The sequence below is a fragment of the Hippoglossus hippoglossus genome, chromosome 1 (genome assembly GCF_009819705.1).
Source record: "Hippoglossus hippoglossus isolate fHipHip1 chromosome 1, fHipHip1.pri, whole genome shotgun sequence".
NCBI lineage: Eukaryota > Metazoa > Chordata > Actinopteri > Pleuronectiformes > Pleuronectidae > Hippoglossus > Hippoglossus hippoglossus.
The window spans coordinates 729,579-753,874 of NC_047151.1; the positions used below are offsets into that span (position 1 = coordinate 729,579).

The window sequence follows — 24,296 nt, forward strand, 5'->3', positions numbered from 1 at the left end:
CATGAGGCAGGTTGAGGAACTGCAGCTACAGAGAAACACAGATTACTAGCTGGCAAAAACAAGGAATGATATATTTCAAAGAATGCCTGGCGATGCAACAGACTGAATGAACAGAGTCAATCTGTTGAGGGAGGAACCAGGTATTTGTAGCTGAGAAGGATTATGGTGATGACTGGCAGCTGGTGGCCTGACTCCTGCACATCTGACTCCACTCCTGTAATCAACACACACACACACACACACACACACACAGCGAAGGGGAGAGAGACACACAAAATTACATTTGAATTTCTAAAACTACTGTTGATTAGTGTGATGGACGTTGGGATGAATGAGAGCCTGAGGCGGTTGGTTTTACACTTAAAGCCTCTGTAACATCTGCCTGAAGGTAACCGGCCACATACAGAGAACAGTATGTGTGACGGGTCATTAAGAATCCCCTGTGCAAATCTGACCATAGAACCTCCGTAGATGGTCTGAAGGGAAGGACAGTCCTTTTTGACCATCACCTTTATAGACGTTTTTTTACCATATTCTCTTGATTTTCTAGCTGGACTGTGAGAGTGCCGAACCATGCTGCCATTCCGTATCTAATTATGCTTTCTAGCACAGTAGTGTAGAATATCGACATGAATGCATAGGAAGCTAACTTCCCACACATAACTACTACATGGACACTCCATTTCAGATTGCAGTCCAGCCGTATGCCCAGATAATTAAAAGTGCTCACCTGCTCAATAACTTTGTCACTGATTATGACCGGGTCATGGACTCTCCCCTCTCTGGGGTTGAATATCATCTCCTTCGTCTTTTTGATGTTAAAAATCTGATGATGACTGTCACACCAGTCTTTAAAGGTGTCTTTTAAAATGTTAAAGGCCCTTAATTTAGGGCCCTTAACATAATGATGTCAGGCATTATTGCAGTATATGATGTACATGAATGCTGCAATTTACACAGAGACATGAACATGGACTTTTTATTTCTAGAGTGAAGAACAAGGTCACTGAAGTAGGACAGCTAAATATAGCAGCCAAACAGGCACAAAGGACTTCTGTGTCTACCCTCTAAGTAAAACAGCGGACGTCCACAATACAACAAATGTAACATATATGATAATAATGTGATAATTTTAGAGTAGCAAATATAATTGTTAAAAGATGAAAGGTTGTGTAGAATGTTTGAAAAAAAGGTTTCTTGTCAGACACCATCAACACAGGCCTGGTTCTGCAATAAAAAGCTTAGCACCAGCTGGTTGGTCTGAGTAGCCTCTGTCTTTGCCTGAAATGCACCTTGAAATCTAACTACATGCACAACTCAACTATTTACAAAAGTTTTGAATCCAAGTTTGGATTATCATTGTAATAATATAATCTGTGTGATGATCAGATGCAGAGAAGCCTAAAGGTATTCGAGATCTTAAGGTTTAAGAGTAGTTCAGTATTACTGCGAGGTGCTGAGTGCAGGGACATTCTTCTTCTGTTACATAAAACCTGCCTTTGTCCTGCTTTATCCTCTGATTGTCTGTCTCTGTTTAAAGTGATATTAAAATCCTCTCTGTCTTTCTTCTAGTTTGTTCTCAGTTCTCTCGAGGTGTGTATGCCATATTTGGCTTCTACGACAAGAAGTCCGTAAACACCATCACATCCTTCTGTGAGACACTCCATGTCTCCTTCATCACACCATCTTTCCCGGCAGAAGGAATGAATCAGTTTGTTCTCCAGATGAGGCCAGACATCAAGGGGCCTCTGGTTTCATTAGTGGAGTACTACAAATGGGAGAAATTTGCCTATCTATACGACAGTGACAGAGGTAATGAGGATCTCGTGAGTCATCACGTACATTACATGTGATTTTAGTGGAGCTGTTGCATAATTGTGAACTTTTAAAGGATTTCTAATTTAGTTCTTCAAACTAACAAGAATTTAGTACTGAGAGGAACTGACTGACTTTACAATCTCTGGCAGAAAAACAATGTTGTGTCATAGTAGCTTTCATCATGTTGAAATAATCAAGTCATAAAGTGCCTTGATCTAGTTTAAAGCATTTTAATCGTCATGTCCTTAAAATGTATGTGAATTGTCTGTGTGTCTCAGTGGCTATACAGACCAGTTGGCCGTAGAATATACAGTTTTTTTTACATTCATGATTTTGGAGCGCACCTATATTCTGACCTTTGCTTGAATTGGCAAACTTACTGGAAGCAAAAAATCTATTCTATTCTGTATTCTTTTATTTTGGGTTGCTGGACAACATAATTGAGTTCATAATAAATCTGACTAGATCCGAGATCAAACATTTTTACTTTATCAATTTAGGTTTTGAAAGTAAAAGTACCTCATTTGTACATTTGGCTACTTTTCTGAAACTTGAGATATGTATTGAGGAATTGAGAGGCCTTTCTGTGTTGGAACTGATGGCTTGTCTGTATTTCCAGATATTAATGGATGAAAAGTCAATGCACACATTGACAGATTTGTCTACTTATTTACAGATGACAAAAGTACCCATCTCAACTGTAGACTTATAGTTATATTTAGGAGTCACTAAAGCTTAAATCAGAATCTATAAATATGATAAATAATATGGATATATTTGATAAGGGATATAAATGGATTCAGACTTGATAAGCAGATTTGAAATTGTAGTCAGGTTTGTTAAAATGCTGTGGAACTTCACCTTACCTGGCAAGCTCTGAAAATTGTCAGGAATACTAAAAGGATTGCATTTCAGATTTACCTGTAATGCATGTACAATGTACTCATTTTACTAACCATGTCCTGTTTGTGAATTGGTTGTATAGGTCTTTCTACTCTTCAGGTAATACTGGACACAGCAGCTGAGAAAAAATGGATTGTTACAGCAATAAATGTCGGAAACCTGAAAGATGAGAGGAAGGACGAAGCCTACCGCTCCCTGTTTCAGGTACAGATGTTCTGCTCATACATAGCACTGAACCATGTTGGATCTCACTCTATTGTTAGAAATTACGAAGATGCACAAAAACAGACACCACTTTCAAAACTTGCCACCATAGGTTCAAAGGTTTAGTTCTGACTGTGATATCTGAAGCTCAGTAGTGTTGTTTCCACAGGAGATAGTGTGGAGCTTCCCCGTTATGTCATCCCACCAGAGTGGCTGGTGTTATGTGGCATAGTAGCCTGTTCCAGTCCAACAGTGCAGTAATAAAGGCAGCAGGGCAGTTGGAACTGGAAAATGTAATAAAAAATAAATGGTAAAAGAATGTATGCTATTTAATGTTAATGTAAATATTGTCTCCAGATTAGAGTACATACACTAGTTCTTCCGTCAGCACATAAGCTCCTTCTTGTGTGAGACAACAACTTTTTGCACATCTAGAATATCTAATGAATTGAGGTTTTTTGGAAATGAATTTGGTGCTAGCTGTATGGAAAATAGTTGTTTTACACTTGTAAACTATCCACCAAATGATTTTAAATAGCAAACACCAGAGAATGGTAATCAAACTGCAGCATGCAGCTGGATGACATGCTCTCATCCTACAAGAAGGCACCTAAATACCAGTCTGGAACCTTGCTGCACTTCCGGAAAACACCTCTAGGTGTTTGCGGAGCAAGGATTCATACTGCAGACCTACACAATAATAAGGACTTCAGTATTGGACAGTGTGAAATGCATTTTTTTATTTGTTTTTTAGGACCTAGAGATCCGTAAAGAGCGACGCATCATCCTGGACTGTGAACAAGACAAAGTCAAAGACATCATGGAACAGGTCGACTCCAGTCTTGTCACTTCTGCTACTACTAAAAGAAAATTGTTTTTTTCCTCCTCTTTTAATCTGCTATAAAGTCATCCCCTGCATGATATCTTCCTGTAAATTGTTTCTCCTTTGTTTTTGTTGTCAGCATTAGTACTAAATACTTTTACCGTGCCAACTTTTCTTCAAATATTTTCTTGCAATGGAATGTGCTTGCATGCTACATACAGAAGGTAGGAATAGTGTTTTTTTCAGGGTCTGGTTCTAGGTTGACTATACCCACTCAACTTATCTCTGAGGTTACCAAATCTATTGCTGAATGACTTGTGATAATATAGCAAAGGTCTGGACCCAAACGCAGACTTAGAAAATGTATTTTCCAACAAATGGGTTAAAGAAGCCTGGTCTGTTTTACTGAGGAGTGAAGACTAGAGAGCCAGCTGACAGATGAGCACGCTGCAGCAAGTGGATGTGAACTGGGAAAAGGCACAGGTTACAAGCGAGGCAAAAACAACGAAGCAAGTAAAAACATTTTAGGTGGAAAATTCTCAAATTTAGCTAGAGCGCACTGTACCACTGAGTGGAAGGAACAATCCAGCGAAGTGTGAGTGCAAGGTCCGGGGTTTATGAACTGGCATGAAAGAGTTAGATTAGATGCAGGTTAGACCACTTCAGCAGTTCAGCAGAGAGAGAGAGAAGCCACGCCCACCAAAACACAGAGACACAAGGGAGGGCGAAAAACAAAGGTTAAGACAGGAAAAAACATCGAGGTCATGGCGAACCATGACATGACTGTCCCCTTTTGCTCCTGTTTGTTAACAATAAGAAAAGAACTACATATTCATATAGCCCACATAATACACAACATAATTTCAGTCCAGTGTTTGACCTTATGTGGCTAAAGGTAATTTGTTTATTATTAAATATTATATTAGGGTTCTATGACCTCTTTAATATACGACGGGGCTTGATTGTTAAGGGCTTTGTATGAGAGCAGCAGGATTTTGAATTATGTTCAAAATTTTACAGGGAGCCAGAGAAGCTAAGAGAGGAGTAACATAATCTCTACCTAAAGTTCCTGTCAGCACTCGTGCTGCAGCATTTTGGACCAATTATAGGCTTTTCACTGACTTACTGGGACATCCTGATAATAAAGAATTACAGTAATCCAGTCTAAAGGTTGCAAAAGCATGGACTAATTTCTCAGCATCTGATGCGTAGGATTTAAACCAACCTAGTGCTGTTCCTTTAGAAATGGGAAGGGATCTCCTCTGATTTACTACCTTTACTACTGTGACCTCACGTCCCTGTCAATGTGATATATTAGGACGGCCCATAAAGAATTTCATTACATCTAGTACAATTCACCTGGATTGATTAACTGATTAGATATCAGTGGTCAAGGGTCAAGGTCACGGTGGCCCCAAAAACATGTTTTTGTCCTCTTGAATGTGATGATCTCAAGAGTGCTTGAGGGAATGTCTTTAACTTTTGATCAGTTGTCACTAGGACCAAGGTTTTTAGATAAAGTGATTATATTTCACATATGAATCTGGAGAAATATGTAGACGGAAACTGCTCTGATTGGCGGGGGCATACAACCGCAGTGCAGTAATTTGGTCCAGAATGAGTGTAGCTGATAAAACAGTACAAAAATCTGAACAGAGGTGAAAGCAGTCCAAACAGGGAAACATTTAACTGAGCACACAGTGGCAAACATAACACAAGGGTCAGCAGCGTAACATAACTGTGATGGGTCCCGGTGCAAATATTTTTCTTGGGCCCTCCCTTCCATAAAAAGTACATGCTTGTGCGCACGCACATGCACACACACACGCAGACACCACAGACAAAGGCTGGCACAAGTGAAACATTCAATCTAACAGCTGCCCTGGACTGAAAAATCACAGCCTCATTTCACCAACTATGAGGCTCATCCACAACAGCTTTAAATTCAGACTACACTAATAAAGCAACACAAACTAAGTCAAAAAACACAGAACAGCCATCAAGAAAAGCACAGCAACTGTGCTACAGGTCATACAGTATGAATGGATGATGACACAGCACCTGAACACACAATCACCTGTATTTATAGAATACATCATTTGTCATCAATGGCACAGGCCATCACAGACACAGATTACAGTAGGTGAGCATTTTCTAACATTCCAGAGGTAATTATTCAACCATCATAGATTTAAATTCCCAATCCCACTGCATAACAAAGAAGAAAAAGCTGTACTCACAGGTTAAAAGTTCATCCTCCGGGCCTTGCGCTCAGCAAAGTCACTGACAACACTCCTAAAGTTCCGATTCCTGGCTCTGTTGTTCTTTATTGAGAGTATTGCCAGGCCACTGAGTATTTCTTGTCCAATGCTGCTCCTTAGATGGGTCTTGAAGAGCTTTAGTTTTGAAAAAGAGCACTCTGCAGTGGCAACAGTTACGGGGTATGGTGAGATAGTAACAATGCAGTGCATACAGTACATCGCTGAATGAGGCTGCCTTTGAGCTGTTTTCGACGATGAGCACCATGGCTAGATCATGGTATTAATACTGCCTGAGCCTTTTGCTGCATGTAATTGTAAATGTAGGTAAAACATGGTTTTCACAAGACAGCAACAACAGAGTGATAAAACCTTAAAAACACAGCTGTGCATTTTAATTTTGTTGTCATTGTTGTTCTGGATGTTATTGACTTACCCTGTTCTATTTTCCCATCAGGTTATCACCATAGGCAAACATGTAAAGGGATATCACTACATCATCGCCAACCTTGTGAGTTACCGGCTTTTTCTAGCTCAGTCTGTCCAAACACTTCTTATGTCTAATATGAAAATTTGGTAAAAAGCCAGTTATTGTTAAAAGGCACCTTGCTGGATCAGGCGTTTAACTGTTCTTGAGCAGTTGGCTGGCAGTAGAAGTGGGAGTACGACATAATATGGTCTTGATCTGATACTATGTATTACCAGGCCAGGATCACCGATATCAAGACCAAGGATGCTTTTCTATCGTTAATAGCAGCAAATGTAGGAAAAAGTCAGAAGCCTTCAATTGAAATGATTTTCTGTTGTTCTTGTTTCAGGGTTTTGTAGATGGTGACCTCTCTAAAATCCAGTATGGTGGAGCGAATGTGTCTGGGTTTCAGATAGTAGATTTTGATGATCCTGTTGTGGCAAAGTTTGACCAACGATGGGAGGCTCTGGAAGAGAAGGAGTATCCTGGAGCTGATACACGCATCAGAGTAAGAATGGGATTCTCTGACACTTATGTAGTATAAATTGCTCCAGAAATAGGAATATATGTAGGAAGATTCAGCTCGAGCCAAGGATCAGTTTAGCATGAAGCAATGCTAATATTGAGTTTTACCATCTAACAAAACTATGTGTATGAGTGCTTCCGGTATATAATATTTTGATGTGAAGCACTTTGTGGCCACACTTTCCACACGCACATATTCATCATTACTCTTGCCCAAGACGTTTTTTGATTGACATTTAACTGACATGTGTTTGTAATAATGAGCTGCTAGAGAGACGGATGTGGTTTAACAAGCTACAATAGCCACAGTAGATGATGGCTCTCTGAATTAAGTCAAATGTCTTCATATAGTCTACAAGATTTAACATTGCCAATGTGTCTGTATCTTTCAGTATACCTCAGCCCTTACATTTGATGCTGTCCATGTAATGACTGAGGCATTTCGCTTCCTGCATAAGCAAAGAATAGACATGAGTCGTCGTGGCAACAATGGGGACTGTCTTGCCAATCCCGCAGTGCCCTGGGCACAAGGGGTGGAGATTGAACGTGCCCTAAAACAGGTAACCATGGATCAGCAGACAGACCTATCAACAGAGATAGACTGACCTAGTTTTATAAAAATTAAAAACAGTTAGTGGTTAGCCTGTGTGTAGGATATTCTATTTAATGAAGTTGAAATGAGAGTCAGCATTTAAAACTCCTGAGTTTGTTTACTGTTAGAAAGCTCATATGTCTACAATGAAAGGCCATACTCTACCATGTAACATGAACATAGTATACACATTAGAGAGGGAGTTGGGGATGCATTTACATGTTTCTTGTATATGAACGCTTCATGGGGTCATGTTAATTGATAATGCTTTCCAGACAAAAAAACAGCTGCTAAAAAAATTTCGTTTTCAGATTTACTTTAGGTACTAGTCTGCTACTAGGACTTCTTTATTATTATTTAAACTAATAAAATGCACATGTGCTAATAAAATGCACATTAGCATTTTCCACCATAAATTATAACCCATGAATAGAAACATGAATTTGTGAGTGTGTTTGTCATATGTATGTGTGTGTGTGTGTGTGTGTTATATGTATTTGTTTGTATAGGTGCGAGTGGATGGGTTGACAGGGAACATTCAGTTTGACCAGTATGGAAAGAGAATCAACTACTCAGTAACAGTCATGGAGCTAAAGAACAACGGGCCTATAAAGGTAACTAAACAATCAATTTGCCATCAGTATTACCATGACAGCATGGAGCTATGTGGAAGATATATAACCTTTGTGTATGTGTATGTGCGTGTGTGCGTGTGTGCGTGTGTGCGTGTGTGTGTGTGTGTGTGTGTGTGTGTGTGTGTGTGTGTGTGTCTTTCTAGATTGGCTACTGGAATGAGGTGGATAAGATGGTGGTGACAAAGTCAGACCTTTACCCCAATGACACCATGGGGATGGAAAACAAGACTGTCATTGTTTCAACTATACTGGTATTTATCCATTATTTCAACACTTGGAGTGAAAATAAGCAAAGATACTCAAGCTGTTGGGTAGATTTTAAGAATATTAAGAAAATGTGCCACTAGGGGGCACAATAGCAAACATCACAGTTTTTCTGAATTGCGAAAACACATTTCCTGAAATTTACTCTTCATTTCTCAAAACAGTAAACACAAACCCCAAATTCAAGCTACACTCACAAAAACTTGTCTTGCGAAATCAAACAATTGATTCAAAGCTATTTTATCTTTACCCAAACCCAAACACTGCTTTCAGATAACACACTAAGGCTCAATCCCATTTCACCCCATGGTCCTACCCCTACCCCTTGTTTTCGAGGGTTATCTTGCCCCTTGAAACAGAGTTACAAGGGTTAGTGGTTGAAATATTCCCCTACGAATTGGGACAGTACTTCAAGAAGCCGTTACATCATCAGTGGTCGCCGTGGGAACCCGACACATCATCAGAAGTTGTCGATGTAAACAGGTTTTGCCCGGGGATGTCATTGTAATAACATTGTTGCGATCTTAAATAAACCAATGCTATTGCTTGCAACAACTAAAGTGACAAACCTATAATATCCTAATAACATCTATGCTAATGCAGGTGAATCAAATTACCAGGTAAATGCTTAGGACATGTTTTCCTGCTTTCCCTTCTTACTATGGCAACAATGTTATAGCACAATGACATTTGCCATTCATTCAATGGAAATTGAAAAGCTTGGATGTTCTGCATTATTTCACATATATCAAAAGCACACAGCTTCAGGCTGCTAGCAGTGGTCTGTATGAAACCCTGCCAGGATGCTTTGTTATTAGAGGAGCAGTTCAGTTCAGTAACCTCGCTGCTATACGCTGGTTAAATTAAGTGCAATGTGTATCTTCAAAGAGGGGTGGTGCGACATGGAATTATATAAAAATACGGGTTTATTATGCATAATTCAGCAATAACGATGTAACATTAGCATAATAGCTACTAAGACATTGGCAGGTGTTACGGTAGCGATTATTGTTTAAAGGTTGTTGTGAAAGAACTAAACTAAGATCTTACAATTATTAATGTAATTTTTGATTCCTATTATGGAGGAAATACTACATTTGTGCTGGTTATTGAGAGGCAGCCTGGGACATTTTCACAGCCCTCGGTTTGAAGTGTGGGTCTGACAAATCTCTGTTTCTAGGGCTTTATAGCCCTAACACTTGGCCCTACCCCTCCATTCCAACAAGAATCGGGAAACCCTAACTCTACAGGTGAACTTGCTAAACTGAGGGGTAGGTCTAAGGGGTAGGGGAAAGGGGTGAAATGGGATTGAACCTAAATCTGTATATTTCATTCATTCTGCCTCAGCATTATGACTCTGGGCCGGGTCAGACCAAAGGACTTCATTTACATTCTACCACAGTGACAGCTCACAACCCAAATGACAACATCAACAGGAAGCTCTGCCTGCTCATGACCTCTCTGCTCATGTCTGAGCAAAGCATCCCATAGACCATCAAGAAATGTTAGAAAACATTCAGTGTTGCATGGCCCTAAAATAACTTGATTGGACACGTGTGTGTTATATTTTAAGTGGTGGTGTTTTAACAATGAAAACAGTTTAGTTTGATGTGTTTAGTCTTTGGGGCCTGTGTATGTCAGTCTGGGTCAAAGTGCACCACACTGCTAACTGTGTGTTTTACCAACTGTGTGATTGATTTGAAAAAGTTGTTTTGCCAGTTGCCAGTTTTGTTTAAAGAATGGAGTTTAATGTTTTGGAAATTAAGAAAAACTGTAATATATAAAAATGAAATAAAATAGTCTAATATATCACTATTACTCGTAAATAGATTGTTTACGTCTCTTTTAATTACGTTAAATTGAGTTATTTTTAATGAGGAGTGCATGAAAGTAGTAGAAGTATGTTTGTGTGCATCTAGGAAGCCCCCTACGTGATGTTGAAGAAAAATTCTGAGCTGTTTCAAGACAATGACCGTTACGAAGGTATGTATTTGTACTGTGCATGTGCATGTAGGTGTGTGAGAGAGAGAGAGAGAGAGAGAGAGAGAGAGAGAGAGAGAGAGAGAGAGAGAGAGAGAGAGAGAGAGAAGTCTGGAAGTCTTTCTAACATTGCTGATGTGTTTGCTGATGTGCTTCTGTGTGTTCGTCTTATTTTATTTTTCGGACTGATATAAGGTTACTGCGTTGACCTTGCTGCAGAGATCGCAAAGCACTGTGGCATACGCTATCAGCTCAGGATTGTGGGAGATGGCAAATACGGTGCAAGAGATGCGGAAACTAAGATCTGGAATGGTATGGTTGGAGAGCTGGTGTATGGGGTAAGCCTTAATCCACATGCAGAAAATATAATATTACATTATGATTTTTCCAATCTTGCCATGTTTCAACCCGAGCATGGAGTAAAATTGTAAATGAGCAATCACTGTCTGCACATTTTTTTAATTCAAAAATTTGTTTCACATATATGACTTGCAAAGCTTTGTAACATTCCTAAGAAAATTAGTATAGAGATAAAGCTTTATTATTATTATTTTATTTATATATATAATAGGAATTCATTCCATGATAATATGAATTATGAAAAGTATAATTGTATAATGAGAAAATATTTTTGTTATAATGTGAAAGACAGCGAAAACCAATTTTTTTGTAATTTCCTGGAATCACAAAAATACACATCAGTACCATACTGATACATTAAAAGGATTTTTTATTGAAAATTAATTGTGCTTCAGAGATTTCATAATATCAAGATTTGAATTACTGTATAGCCTAAAAACAATGCTATATCATCATAGGCTGTATGTTGCCCAGCTCTATAGAAAGGTAGTTAGATGGATTATAATGAAGCAATTCAAAATTTAAATGTTGAAACTTCAAATTCACTTGTACAACTTTTAACAACACTGGCAAGTCCAGCTTTCGGTGCATCAGTATGTACATAATGAAGATTTGGCAGTCAAAATGTTTTCAACTTTATGATGTTGCATGGTTATTTTTGGCATCCCAGCTTACAACACTTAAATTTCACTGTAATGCAATAAATACAATAAAAGTAAAATTACAAATGTCATCTGTTCCTTGGTAGTTTTACAAGGAGGGAGTTAGAGCAAGAATGTGCTCAAAACAAATGAAGTCTATTACAACTGAGGCCCACACAAAACTAACAAACATCTATGCACACCTTTTGAATGAATGGATGATGTGCTGTCGAGGTTGTGTGCACATGAACCAGGTTTTGTAGCCTGGAACACTGAGGCATCACACCAAATATAGAAAATAAGTTCTACAGTTACATTGGTCTTGTTGTGTGTGTTTTTTGCATCTTTTCCAACAGCTGACTCAAGTCTATGAAGAGATCACACCATCAAACAGTCTCACTCTGGGTTTGTCTTTCCAACAGAAAGCAGACATAGCAGTGGCTCCCCTGACAATCACTTTGGTTCGTGAAGAGGTGATCGATTTCTCCAAACCCTTCATGTCTTTGGGAATCTCCATCATGATCAAAAAGCCACAGAAATCAAAACCAGGAGTCTTCTCCTTTCTGGACCCACTGGCCTATGAGATCTGGATGTGCATTGTCTTTGCCTATATAGGAGTTAGTGTTGTACTCTTTCTGGTAAGTGAGTCTGTTGATTGGGTGTAGATGTGTTTTCTTCCCACCAAACAGGCTGTCAGTGGTTCCAAATATGGGTGTGTTACACACATGCAGGGATATTCTACCTATGATACACAACATGCAATCATTGTTTTTATTTTTTTGAATAACAAGATAGTTAAGCTTATAACTTGAGTGGATAGAGAGACACAACTGCGTTTTTGTGTATGTGATGACTGTGAGATGAATGTAAGCTATGTGAGTATTATATGTATTATGCCAGGGACACTTCCTACGTTGTAGTGCAGGGCTGCTAACTCACTAAACTGCAATGATATCAATATCACTATCGACAGATCTTTTCTCTGTCTATTCTTGCTTCAACTGCATGCATCACTAGGTGAGATGCCAAAACTGTGTGGTATACATCTATACAAAATAGTTTTCATGTAAAGATATGTGGCTGGATGAAGTTTCACCCACGACCTTAGAAAAACGGTGGCATTCGGCCACAGCAGCTGGCTGTGAAAGATGGGCCCGAAGCTGGTCCAGATACAGCAGTCTCACACACCAAACTAATACACAGCTGCCTGTCAGACGACATGTCATAGTGATATAACTGTGAATAAACCTTTCATGCTGCCTGCGCATTTAACTTTTGTCAACACATCTTGCTTGTGTTTATTCTTCTCTATGACACCTTACTACCAAAGTAACAGAGCATGTTTTCATCTAAGTACAGTGCAACAGGGAAAATCAAAGCTCTAAATACTAATGTTATCTTGTAGGTATCCAGATTCAGCCCCTATGAGTGGACACTAGAGGAGCCAGAGGACGGAGCGTTGCCATTAACAACTGAATCCACCAATGAGTTTGGGATTTTTAACTCCCTTTGGTTCTCTTTGGGTGCTTTCATGCGGCAAGGTTGTGACATCTCACCAAGGTTGGTATGGTACATTCCTTCAGTATTAATGAATGAGTTTCTGATCTTTTCTCATAAACATGGTTTGCCACAGAGTTGCTCTCAACACTGTCAGAGGTGCTTTCTTCTGAGATTGTTATAGTTTGACTTCTCTATAATGACAGGTTTTGTAATACCTCAAATTAATCTACATATGGTTGCCAGGATGTTAGGTCACCTCTCAAGTTTTGATTTTCCCTATATCATTACTTTTGCCAAGGAGGTTATGCTTTCACCCGTCAGTTTGATTGTTGGTTGGTTTGTAAGCAAGACTGTACAAAAACTACTAGACAGATTACCACGGAACTTGGTGGAATACATAACATTCTGGTGCTGATGTGGGTTAAGAGGCAGATCCAGTAAAATATTTTATTTAATTTTTTAACAATTTCACAGTTTGAAACAAATCAGACACCTTTAGGGAACTGGTATCTATGAGTGTGTGAACTTTGGTGTAGCTTGATGGAATTTACAGGGACTGTTGGGCCTTGGCCGAGGTATGTGCCACACTGAGTGTCACATTAGTTATAAAACCTACTTCATCATACTGAATCCAAGAAGCATGGATGTGAATATCAAATACAAAAGAAGAATAAAGGCAAGAAAAGTATGTGTGCCCTTTGGACTGACCAGGTTTTCTGCTTTAAATACTTTAATAAATTATTAACTGGAAATGTCCACACTGTGGGACGAATAAAGGATTATTTTATTATTATATCTTATTATAATCTATATAAAGACAAAGACTCCATGTTTCTCCAAAGAAAAGGTGAAACTTTAATGTTCTGTGCAAGAAAGATAACCTCATTCAAATTCATACTGACATTTGTAAGAAAACAAATTAATCAAAATCGAGCCCTGTAACCATACATAACATTAGGTTTTGTGGTTCAGTCCATTTTTCCAGACAAGGATTTCAATAGTATAAGTAAGGATGTATAAAGTTTAATAAAACTCATGAGAGGAATTAGAGATTGTATGATGTTATACAAGCTACTAAGGATTTTTGCTCTCTTTTATCAAAGCAACATAATGACTTTTGTATCCAGGGAGACCAGGGATGCTCCTTCTCAAGGCCTTCAATTATACTCTTTACTTGAACCTCCTAGCTAGCCCATGAATTTCAGTTTTGGAAACTATAATAACAGCATAGTTTGGGCTGTTTGTCTTTGACTCTGTGTGTGTGTGTGTGTGTGTGTGTGTGTTCTTGTCTGCAGGTCCCTGTCAGGTCGTATAGTAGGCGGTGTGTGGTGGTTTTTCACTCTGATCATAATCTCATCATACACGGCCAACCTGGCTGCCTTTCTGACTGTGGAGAGGATGGTTTCTCCCATCGAGAGTGCTGAAGACCTGGCTAAACAGACAGAGATTGCATATGGAACCCTGGACTCTGGATCCACCAAGGAGTTCTTCAGGGTGAGGACTTCTTAAACTAATAGAAAGTAGGTTGCCACAAATGCAACCTATAGTTTTAAATAGTTTTTGGTAAGCTTCTGGTTTAAACAAAATAAAATAATACCCTCCTCTAATGAGTTAGAGGAGGGTATTATTTTATAATGCCTATGCCCCCATTACATGCCCATGCAAAAAAAGAACAATAGGAGCAGCACCCTTCTTTTGATGTTTCTCACAAGGTGCCCTCTTTGTGCACTCTGTTAGAAACATTGGAGTGGTATATAAAAGACTAGATTAGTATTTAAGAGTATAAAATGGTACCCCAGATGTTCAAATTAAGTTGTAATAGCCTCTATTCTTTTTTTAAGCGTTCAAAAATCGCCTTGTTTGACAAGATGTGGCAGTACATGAAATCAGCAGAACCTTCACCCTTCGTCAAGAAAACATCAGAAGGTGTTCTCCGTGTGCGGAAGTCCAAAGGGAAGTATGCTTACCTACTGGAGTCCACCATGAATGAATACATTGAGCAGAGGAAGCCCTGCGACACCATGAAAGTGGGAGGAAACCTGGACTCCAAAGGCTACGGCATCGCGACACCCAAAGGATCCCCATTAAGGTGGGTGGATCAGTATAACAATGCTAGCCAACCTACACTGCCATGTACCATTCACGCTACTAACCTGCTGCCTAGCATTCTGTCCCTCTCCCCATTCACACAGCTCATTCCTCCTCACTGGAAAGAGCAATTCATGCAACTGCTTTGTGCTTTGAGTTAGGGTGGTGAGTGGATTCAGAATGTCCCTCCCTCAGTGCTCTGCAGTAATGATCAGAAATCACTGGCTGACCGTCTGCTATAGTAGTCAGATGGTGATTAGCCAGTGTGAGCTGTGGCTGTGGTTATGTGCAGCCATGCTCAAGAAAATATCCCACCATGGGGAGCGATATAGTCTGGTCCCAAGCCTTAGTGCCAATTGGGTGTTGCAGTATGCGAGTGTGATGAATGGGGCATGGCGGCTTACTCGTTGTTATAATAATCCACCTACCCTGATGACATCATCCCAGTGGTTTGTATTTTGTACCATGGCTACCACCTCTGACCAATGGCTAGTGGTGGTTGCCCTGACGACTGTGGGTGGGCTGATTGAATTTGAGATTTCAGGTCTTGAAGAAATACTTCATCTCAACAATTCGACAGATGTGCAGCATTGGGTATAGATAGTATCATATAGTTTCTTTACGTTGTAGTGTTATGTTTTTAGAACACTATACACTGAATAAATGTGATTCAATATTGTTCACAATCGGGAGACTTTGGTTGCAATTTCTTTTTTTACAATTGTGATGAGCTGGTTCTTCAAGACCTGGCTCAAGGGATTGTTCTTTCTGAGTTTATGACCTGAACACTTTTAAGTGTGCATCTTTGTGTGTATGTTTGTCTATGTGTGTCTACATTTGTTTTCCATGAGATGTGTCATGTGTCTCCCTCCAAAATAAATAGACTTGTTTTTTAAAAAGATAAAATTTTAGCCACAAACCTTTTTATTACAGTTTTATTTGAATAAATAAACTCAGATTATTTGATATTTTGTTACAGTAGCCTCTCAGCAATACATAAGCTAACGGTTTTGGTAGCCAGGGAAAGGATGGGTTTATGTAAAAATCCTTTAAATATATTAGGTAATATTTTAATTTACAGGTGCCATATTTTTCTAGAATAGCCAAGTAACTCTAGAAATTTTCCCAGAAACAACTCTAACCTGTTACTAATTGCAAACCTGAAATGTCCTACAGTCATAGTCTGTGCCTATTGCTGTCAGCAGCAGCAAATCATAATAATTAGCCTCCACTGGTTATCATAACATTTTCTGCAATGATAGAGACTTCAATGTTTATACATTACTTCCAACTGCTATCAAATCTCAATATTAAGACTAAATTATCATTACTAAAGTTATATTATTTGTAGAGTATTCATAATAATATTACCGCATTACTCTCAAATTTACTGCAGGGCCTACATAAAGTCAAGATAAGATACATCTATGCTTAGGTTGACATGACACTAGAGTGTCACAAAACTTGTTACATGGAAAGATATGAATGTAATTATTTTTCAGTGCTCAACCTGTGCCCCCAGAGCCATGTTCAACCAATCTCAGCACTCCTCTGAAGATGTTTTTTTAAATATTGAGATCTTGAATTAGGAACGTTGAGAGGACAACATTGAGATTGAATCTTACATAATTTTACAAAACACCTTTACAAAATACACTGCAGGCCCTTTTTCAACCTTTATCAATTATAAATATATGATCACCCTCCTGTCTCGCAGAGTACAACAATGCATATATTGCAGAGATGTACAAACAATTTACATTTCACAGTTAAAGATTTTTAAATTATAGCATTATGAGCCATTTTAAAACTTATTTTAAGTACAATCTTGTGGGCTTGGAAATGAGAACAGTCAACATTGTGGTGAAGTCAGAAAGTGTTAAAGATTTATTTATAAATATAAAACCTATAGTGTAGCTAGAAATAAATATATGATACAAACAGGTGCAAAAACAACTCTCTGTACAAACCATATGCAGTGCATATACTGGGATAAAGAAAATCCAATTAAAATGTCTAACTGTCCTACTACTTACAGACTGCAACACACTTCCTTTTTGAAATTTTAAGGTGAAATGTGTGTGTGTGTGTGTGTGTGTGTTGTTGTTTGTTTGTTTTGTTTGTGTTGAGCTGCATGCTAGTCACTGTTTCCCACTTTTGTGTCTTTTCAGCACACTGATGGCTGCGTGGTTCTGTCTGCCCTGCCTTCTCTCTCTCCTTCTTTGTATCTGTCAGATGGTTTTGAAACTTAACCTTGGCCTGCAGAATGTTTTAATGATGATTTCAATTTCCTTTAATCTTCAAATTTGCAATTAAAGCTGCATTAAGCAATTCTTTTGTTAGACAAAAGGGCAGTCACAACTCATAGTAATGGGTCTCCAAACATCATCATATTAACGAATCAAGTTCAATATGATGTATTAACTTAAACAGAACAACCTGAACTGCCAAAAGAAATCCTCTTCACTAAATAACCAAAAGGAACTAGGACAAGTATGCAGACTACAGACCAGAGACAGCTCCAGATGGGACATACTAGTAGAAGCAAGTAGATGGGAGTTCTCGTTTTAGGATGATGCGGGATGATCAATGAAGCCACAGTGGAATGGTTACAGTGCCATAGGTAATATGACATATTTATGAATGAAACATGAACAGTGTGAACAGGGTTTGGTCAATAGTGAGATTTAAATCAAATCCTTTGGTGGTGATTGGATCTCAAATGTGGGCATGGATATACAGCTGAAAAGATGTGCAGCTAATGAGTTGCAGAGGACTAATGGTTAGTTTCCATATACAGTACATCTCCTTCACCTGTGTTGTAAGGCCATAGACTGTATGGACAATATTACTGCTCCCTAGAAGTAAGGCCAAATCGTCTTAATGGCCACACAGTGGCTGACTGCCGGATAGATCATAAATCCTTCCTCCTCCATGTTAGCAGATGGTACATTGACCAAATTAATAAATTAATGAGTTATCGGATGCTAAAAATATCATGATTGACTGCTCAGACTGACTCACAATTGGTTAAGCGTGTGCATCGTTACGATTTTGCCACTGGGGCTCCATCCCCCGATCGCCACTGTTCACACTCCAATAGTGGCGATGCATTGTAGATCTTTATATTGCCAAAGTCTATGTATAAGACCAAGCAGAGGTTTACCTGCTGAGGTTCTGCTGAGGTTCAGATGGTAAACTTATTTTGATGGCAGACCACTTTCCTTTTCTTTCTTCTATTGTTATAAGAGCAAGAAGAACCAAGTTAGCTGGATGAAAATGAACAGGATCCTTTAAGTTAGCTTACATCATGTTATGCTGGGTTAGTTAACCTCAGTTTACTACTCATTACTTACACTTGCTTTTACAGCATTTTTTGTTTAGTTTTTCAATGCAAGGATTATCCAATAAGATCATGTGCTGGTGAAGAGCTTTTCTTTTGGCTCTGATGGTAGTTGGATGATAAGTCAGTAAGATCTATTGGGATGGGCTTTAGAATCAGGATAATAGAGAAGACCCTTGGTTACTATGGCAACCCTCAATTTTACTACCAGAAATATCGCTTAATGGAGCTTTAAGTTTAACAAAAATTTAGTGTATGACTGCTGTTGTCCTATATCATGGTAGAACCAGAGACATATTTTTCGGTACATTTTTCAGTCAGTAAAACTCTTGATAGATCAAAAGTGCTTGAATAATGCACTGAATACCTGAACATGAGTTCCACTTTTCTCATGTCTCTGCTCCTGGCATGATCTAACTGTTGTCAGTTGATATTCTAATATTGCCCCTATTGCGGTCAAAGTGGATCATTAATGTTATAATGTAAATGTTGGGTTCAGTTCAGAACAAAAGCTGAAAACTGAAGGGCTTAATTCACATGTGCTTGTAACTGATCAAATTGGTTGTGATCTGAACCCATGCCTGGTTATCAGAATTGTTTTTAGACCACATAATGTTATTATAGTATTTTTAATGTCTTACAGAACATAAGCCTTCATTAATCAATACATTACACACAAAGGTCGCTATTGACAGGTTCACTTGATTTATGCATTGAATTTACATACCACTCGCAACTATTTCACCGCCTTTTTGTCGTACCATTACATCAATAATATTATACAGAACGCGCTTCCTGCTGGATTGAGGATCTTTTAGATACAAAACAAATCACTGACATGAAAAGAGGACCCAATAAAGCAACCATTGGGTTGGTTGCACAAAGATTCAGTACTTGTCTACAGCCATAAAAAGGATGATCAGCTTTGCTGAATCCTGCTGTCATGCTCACATGCACATGCAGAACCCACACAGGGCATAATGTGTTGAGCCTTTGTTCCTATACTTAAAAGAATGGTGGTTGGCGAAAAGATGAAAGATCATCTGTGGGGCACCTACAGACTGAATCAACATCCCTGGGAAATATGGATTGGGCTGCGGGCACACATCAGAGAGCCCTGATGCAGTCTATAAGAAAGAAGGGCAGAAAGATAAAGACTACATGTCACTTAACTGTGGTCAAAGATAAACAGTGCATTCTTAATAAGGAGAAAATTGGAGAAGAAAGATGCAGTGAGCCCTCTTTTTGTCTAAGTTGACCATGTCAAAGAGCTCCGTGCATTACTCTCTGCATTGTTGCCACCCAGCTTGTCCTCCATCAGCAGAGGAACCATGGTGATCAGAAGGAGTGGGCGTCCCAAGCATGTTTGGTTAAAAAAAGAGCCTTCTATTTTTAGAGTTGTTATCTTTCTACTACTCCCATAGTATTCATCCTCCTATGATTTAAGGGACCTGCATAAAGTGATTATTTGCTTAGCAAAATATTGAAAAGGATACTTTGTTACATACTATTATCAACTCTAGTTAATGACTAACTTTGTGCAACCAGTTCCTGGTCTGGTCATGTGGGACAGCCCAGAGTAGGTATTTGTTTAGTCTAAACATACTAGAACATTATGGATACAAATGTGAATCTGAAAGTCCCGATAGAGAAGCAGATCATCTTAAGCTGTCACTGAAAAGTTGTTGTTGGAAGTCTATATGAGACATTTAGACAATTGAAATTGACATGACACAGCAAGATCCTCTACAGAGAGACATGGTATTTATGTCTAGTGATGTTGGAAGAGTGGTGCCTCAATGACGTTACAGGTGACCTTTGGCCACCTTAATCTAATACAGTCATAACTTTAACCTTACCGTTGACTCCCTAACCCTAAAACTATCATTTAAATTTGACTGAAAAGAAAAACATTTATTTATTTTTTAAATTTATTCAGCAGGTTGATCATAGCTGCCAAGACATGTTAAAGCTTAACTTATCTACAATTGATGAGTTGGCTGCTAATGAAAGGGACCATTTCAGCTGTTTGTATTCTGTTTATGCTCAGGATTAAGAGTTCATGCTGCTTACATGCATACCAGCAGGAAGACTCAAGTGACAACAACTGAACTGCTAACAGCCCCTGTGTTCATGTAGAAATGCGGTGAACCTGGCGGTGTTAAAGTTGAACGAGCAGGGGCTGCTGGACAAACTGAAAAACAAGTGGTGGTATGACAAGGGAGAATGCGGCAGCGGAGGAGGGGAGAGCAAGGTTAATACACACACATATGCACACTACACACAAACATGAAGGTAACACTGGGCTATGATGTGGGTAGAAAAAAAGCTAAAGAAGCAGCACAGTAACAATGCTACATGGGAACACTAAACAGCAATGTCAAGCAATGTCTCATAAATGTGAGAACGAAATAATGTGCATAGATGTTGCACGTAGATACTATATTAAGCTGTTGCTGATCAGCACCACCAACAGGTAGCATTGTAGTCTGTGCTGCCTCTTTCACCATTGTGTTGCACCCTGTTTGGTTGAGGTCAGGGGTAGGGCAGGCTTCAGGGGCAAGGCCAGGGTCAGGTGACCTCACACCAGATGGCAGCAACAGTGCAAGAGAAGAGTTGTTGATAAAGAGTGTGTGCATCCCAGCCAAACTCTACTTATCTATGGCTCTGGCTGGACTGGATGTATACTGCTGCTTAAATACAGCAGCAGAAAGGCTTTTCAATGCAGAACATCTCATCCTCTGTCTCAGGGACCAAACAGAGGGGCCCTTACAATAAAACACTTCATTTTAAACAGCTAGTATTCACCATTTGAAATTTCCATCAATGGAAATTTAACTTAAATATTTGCTCAGCAAAATGAGCTAACTAATCCTTGAAGCATTCATGACAAACATGAGTTGGCCTTTCTCTTGGTTGATGGAGCAGAGTGTGAGAACCACTGCCTCACCAATAACATAAGATAACATTGATAATGATGTTATTTATGTTATTCCCATTGAAGAGTGCCAGTAAACCTTGCCGTATTGAAACTGAATGAGCAAGGGACCCTAGACAAGATGAAAAACAAGTGGTGGTACGATAAAGGAGAGTGTGGCTTCAAGGACTCGACCAATAAGGTTAGTTGTACATGTCTGTGAATCAGTTAAACACACTATCTGTTTGCATATTTAACACACACAGTAAGCTTTGCTCTATAATTGCAGTAGTTCTATATCTCTGTATCTATAAAACTGAAAAAGAAACCAAACACAGCATTGTTAGTACAGGTTAGTTACAGTTTTAAGTAATGTCAGTGACACCCCCAGGTTGAAGCATGGAGCTTCAACCCTCAAAACTGTAAGTATAATGCTGATAAGAGCAAAACAATACTTTGGTATGTAAAATACAATTTACATAGTAAAGTCTGTCAAATCAATTCAATTGAATTCAATTGAATATATTTCAATTGAATTGAAGAAAAACAATTGGTGTCCTGAGAACAGTCCAATTCATTAGGATAAAGTCAAACCCACTGAGTCCACTGTGTATTTTGGCTGTTGAATATTCAGCTGTTCTGTCTGTTTTAACACAAGTTGAAGTCTGCCTGTCCATCCATCTGTCTGTCTGTTTGAAACCTTGTTTAGACAGAAATATTTTTAATGTCTGTAAATTAAGATGTAGATTTATTTACATTATTCACACACTAGACACAGCCGGATACATGGTTGGGACTAGAATGCTGATATTTTTGCTTCTAACCACACTTGTTGCATGTTTAGAAGGGATGTACACAATACAGGTTCCCAAGAAATTTAAAGGGTTGGATTTTTGACAATGATGATAGTTTAGGAAGGAAGCACATTGAGCCTCATGCAAGAACTTGTTGTATGAACATGTTTGTTCTTGAGAAGTATGAACAAGCAATTTAAGAAATTTTTGGAAATTCATAAATTTTCTTGAATTTAGAATTTTTTATCTCAAAAGCTATGATTGTTCAAGACTTGTCAAGTCATCATGACATATTACTCACAAGGGGGAAACACTTGCTTTTCCCTCACTTGGGTTTTTATCATTATCTTTATTTATTCATCTTTAATGAGTCAGTGGAATTTGGAGCTTTAATATCTAAATATCTATGAAATATCATATCATATCATCTATGAGATATCATACTTTCAAGTCGCTTTACCCTAAACTTTGTTCTATTTCCTTAAATCAATTTGGTTTAATAATTTTAAGCACTTCATGACTATTGTCTGTGAAAGCTTTATAAATAAACCTTCTTTTATGCCAATATACACTATTTTATTGCCTTTCATCACAACAGTTTATACAAGATTTTTATGCAGATCTTTGTTCTGTATCATCTCCACTGACAATAAATCAATGTAAGCTGTAATATTCTCTTTAATAAATATCATCCCTTGACTAGCTCTCATATTATTCATGGTCTGCTTTGCTTAAGAAAAAAATAATATTTTCCGCATCCAACTTCATAGACTCTAAATCATTCCATCTTTGTTTACGCTGTCTCTGTCACAGCACAGAGAGGAATAATGATATCTTGAATTGTCAGTTCTGATAACTGGTAGTTAGCAAAAGTAAGAAGTTAGAAAAGCCAGCCATTACATAGAGGGGACGATTGCCATGAATCATACTAATTATGATAATGATACATCCTTTCAAGGGATTATCGGGATTATTGTTTCAGAACATTACTAGAATAGCTGGAAGTTTTTATTTCAAATAGTTGGCCTTCAATTTCCACTGATTGAGTAAATACTTGTAAATGGAGCATGACGACCAAAAGTCTAAAAGCTGATGACTCTTAATAAGAAACTTAACAACAAAGATCTTGTCTGTGACATCACTGCTGTGTGTAGTTGCAGGTACAACAGAACACATGGTGACCCTAGCCAATACACCTGGATTGAGTTGTACAGTTAACTAATACTGTTAACTGTGCCGAATGCAGAGATATTTGACTCTCGAGTCAAATGTAGAAAAACTATGGTTCCCCTTGTTTCTATTCTTTATTTTAACATGGGACTTAAGTAACAGCTAATGTGTGTTTAATTGCATATATAAGTATATATATGTTTGTGTGTGTGTGTGTGTGATTGTTGTGTGTATGTATAAATATACAGTGGGGTCAAAACAAAATATATATTCACTGACTTACTGATACAGAAAGCAACAAAGAGAAACTGTGTTTCAAATATGTGTATATGTTTGCAGGTCAGGTTTAGTTTAGTGGTCTGTGCTCTTTTTACTGTGCTAATCTACAGCTCTTTACAGCACTCACTCACTTATAGTGTGTCAGTCATTTAATTTAGCTGTTAACGTAAAAACACCCCACTAACCCCTCTTTTCTCTGGGTGACTGCCATCTTCTTGTGTGTGTGTGTGTGTGTGTGTGTGTGTGTGTGTGTGTGTGTGTGTGTGTGTGTGTGTGTGTGTGTGTGTGTGTGTGTGTGTGTGTGTGTGTGTGTGTGTGTGTGTGTGTGTGTGTACCAGGAGAAGACCAGTGCTCTGTCTCTTAGTAACGTAGCAGGTGTCTTCTACATCCTGGTTGGAGGTCTGGGTCTGGCCATGATGGTAGCACTGGTAGAGTTCTGCTACAAGAGCCGGGCTGAAGCCAAGAAAATGAAGGTACACATTTTTTGTTTTAACTCACTTTCCATTTTAAATGTTAATAATATAATAGTATGACTTGTATCTTAAATCTTCGACCAGTAAGATTCTCACTAAAATACCATCTGAATCTGAATTTGTGTGATTAGAGATTTTATTATAGATAAATTAATATATATCTTCAAGCAGAAATTTGCGTGGTTAATGGGATGTATATTGTAGTATTTCCATGTCTGAAATCCATACCAGCTGGCTTGATATTTGTACAATTGTTAAGG

At 38.5% G+C, this 24,296-nt stretch overlaps 1 protein-coding gene across 5 annotated transcripts in view; it reads left to right on the plus strand.

Moving 5' to 3' along the window:
* Window positions 1-24,296, plus strand: part of LOC117772311 (glutamate receptor 2-like) — a 58,404-nt gene that overhangs the window by 22,516 nt on the left and 11,592 nt on the right. For 2 of the 5 annotated variants that reach the window (XM_034603619.1, XM_034603447.1), the window contains exons 3-18: window positions 1,573-1,812; window positions 2,804-2,925; window positions 3,680-3,754; window positions 6,464-6,517; window positions 6,825-6,983; window positions 7,393-7,560; window positions 8,102-8,206; window positions 8,371-8,478; window positions 10,411-10,474; window positions 10,667-10,809; window positions 11,895-12,110; window positions 12,878-13,032; window positions 14,268-14,466; window positions 14,814-15,061; window positions 21,408-21,522; window positions 23,902-24,036. In XM_034603619.1, the coding sequence (XP_034459510.1) occupies window positions 1,573-1,812; window positions 2,804-2,925; window positions 3,680-3,754; window positions 6,464-6,517; window positions 6,825-6,983; window positions 7,393-7,560; window positions 8,102-8,206; window positions 8,371-8,478; window positions 10,411-10,474; window positions 10,667-10,809; window positions 11,895-12,110; window positions 12,878-13,032; window positions 14,268-14,466; window positions 14,814-15,061; window positions 21,408-21,522; window positions 23,902-24,036 (2,306 nt within the window). Of the gene's footprint in view, window positions 1-1,572; window positions 1,813-2,803; window positions 2,926-3,679; window positions 3,755-6,463; window positions 6,518-6,824; window positions 6,984-7,392; window positions 7,561-8,101; window positions 8,207-8,370; window positions 8,479-10,410; window positions 10,475-10,666; window positions 10,810-11,894; window positions 12,111-12,877; window positions 13,033-14,267; window positions 14,467-14,813; window positions 15,062-20,542; window positions 20,658-21,407; window positions 21,523-23,901; window positions 24,037-24,296 lie in introns of those variants that run through there. The other 3 variants (XM_034603531.1, XM_034603368.1, XR_004615791.1) reach the window with 2 other exon arrangements.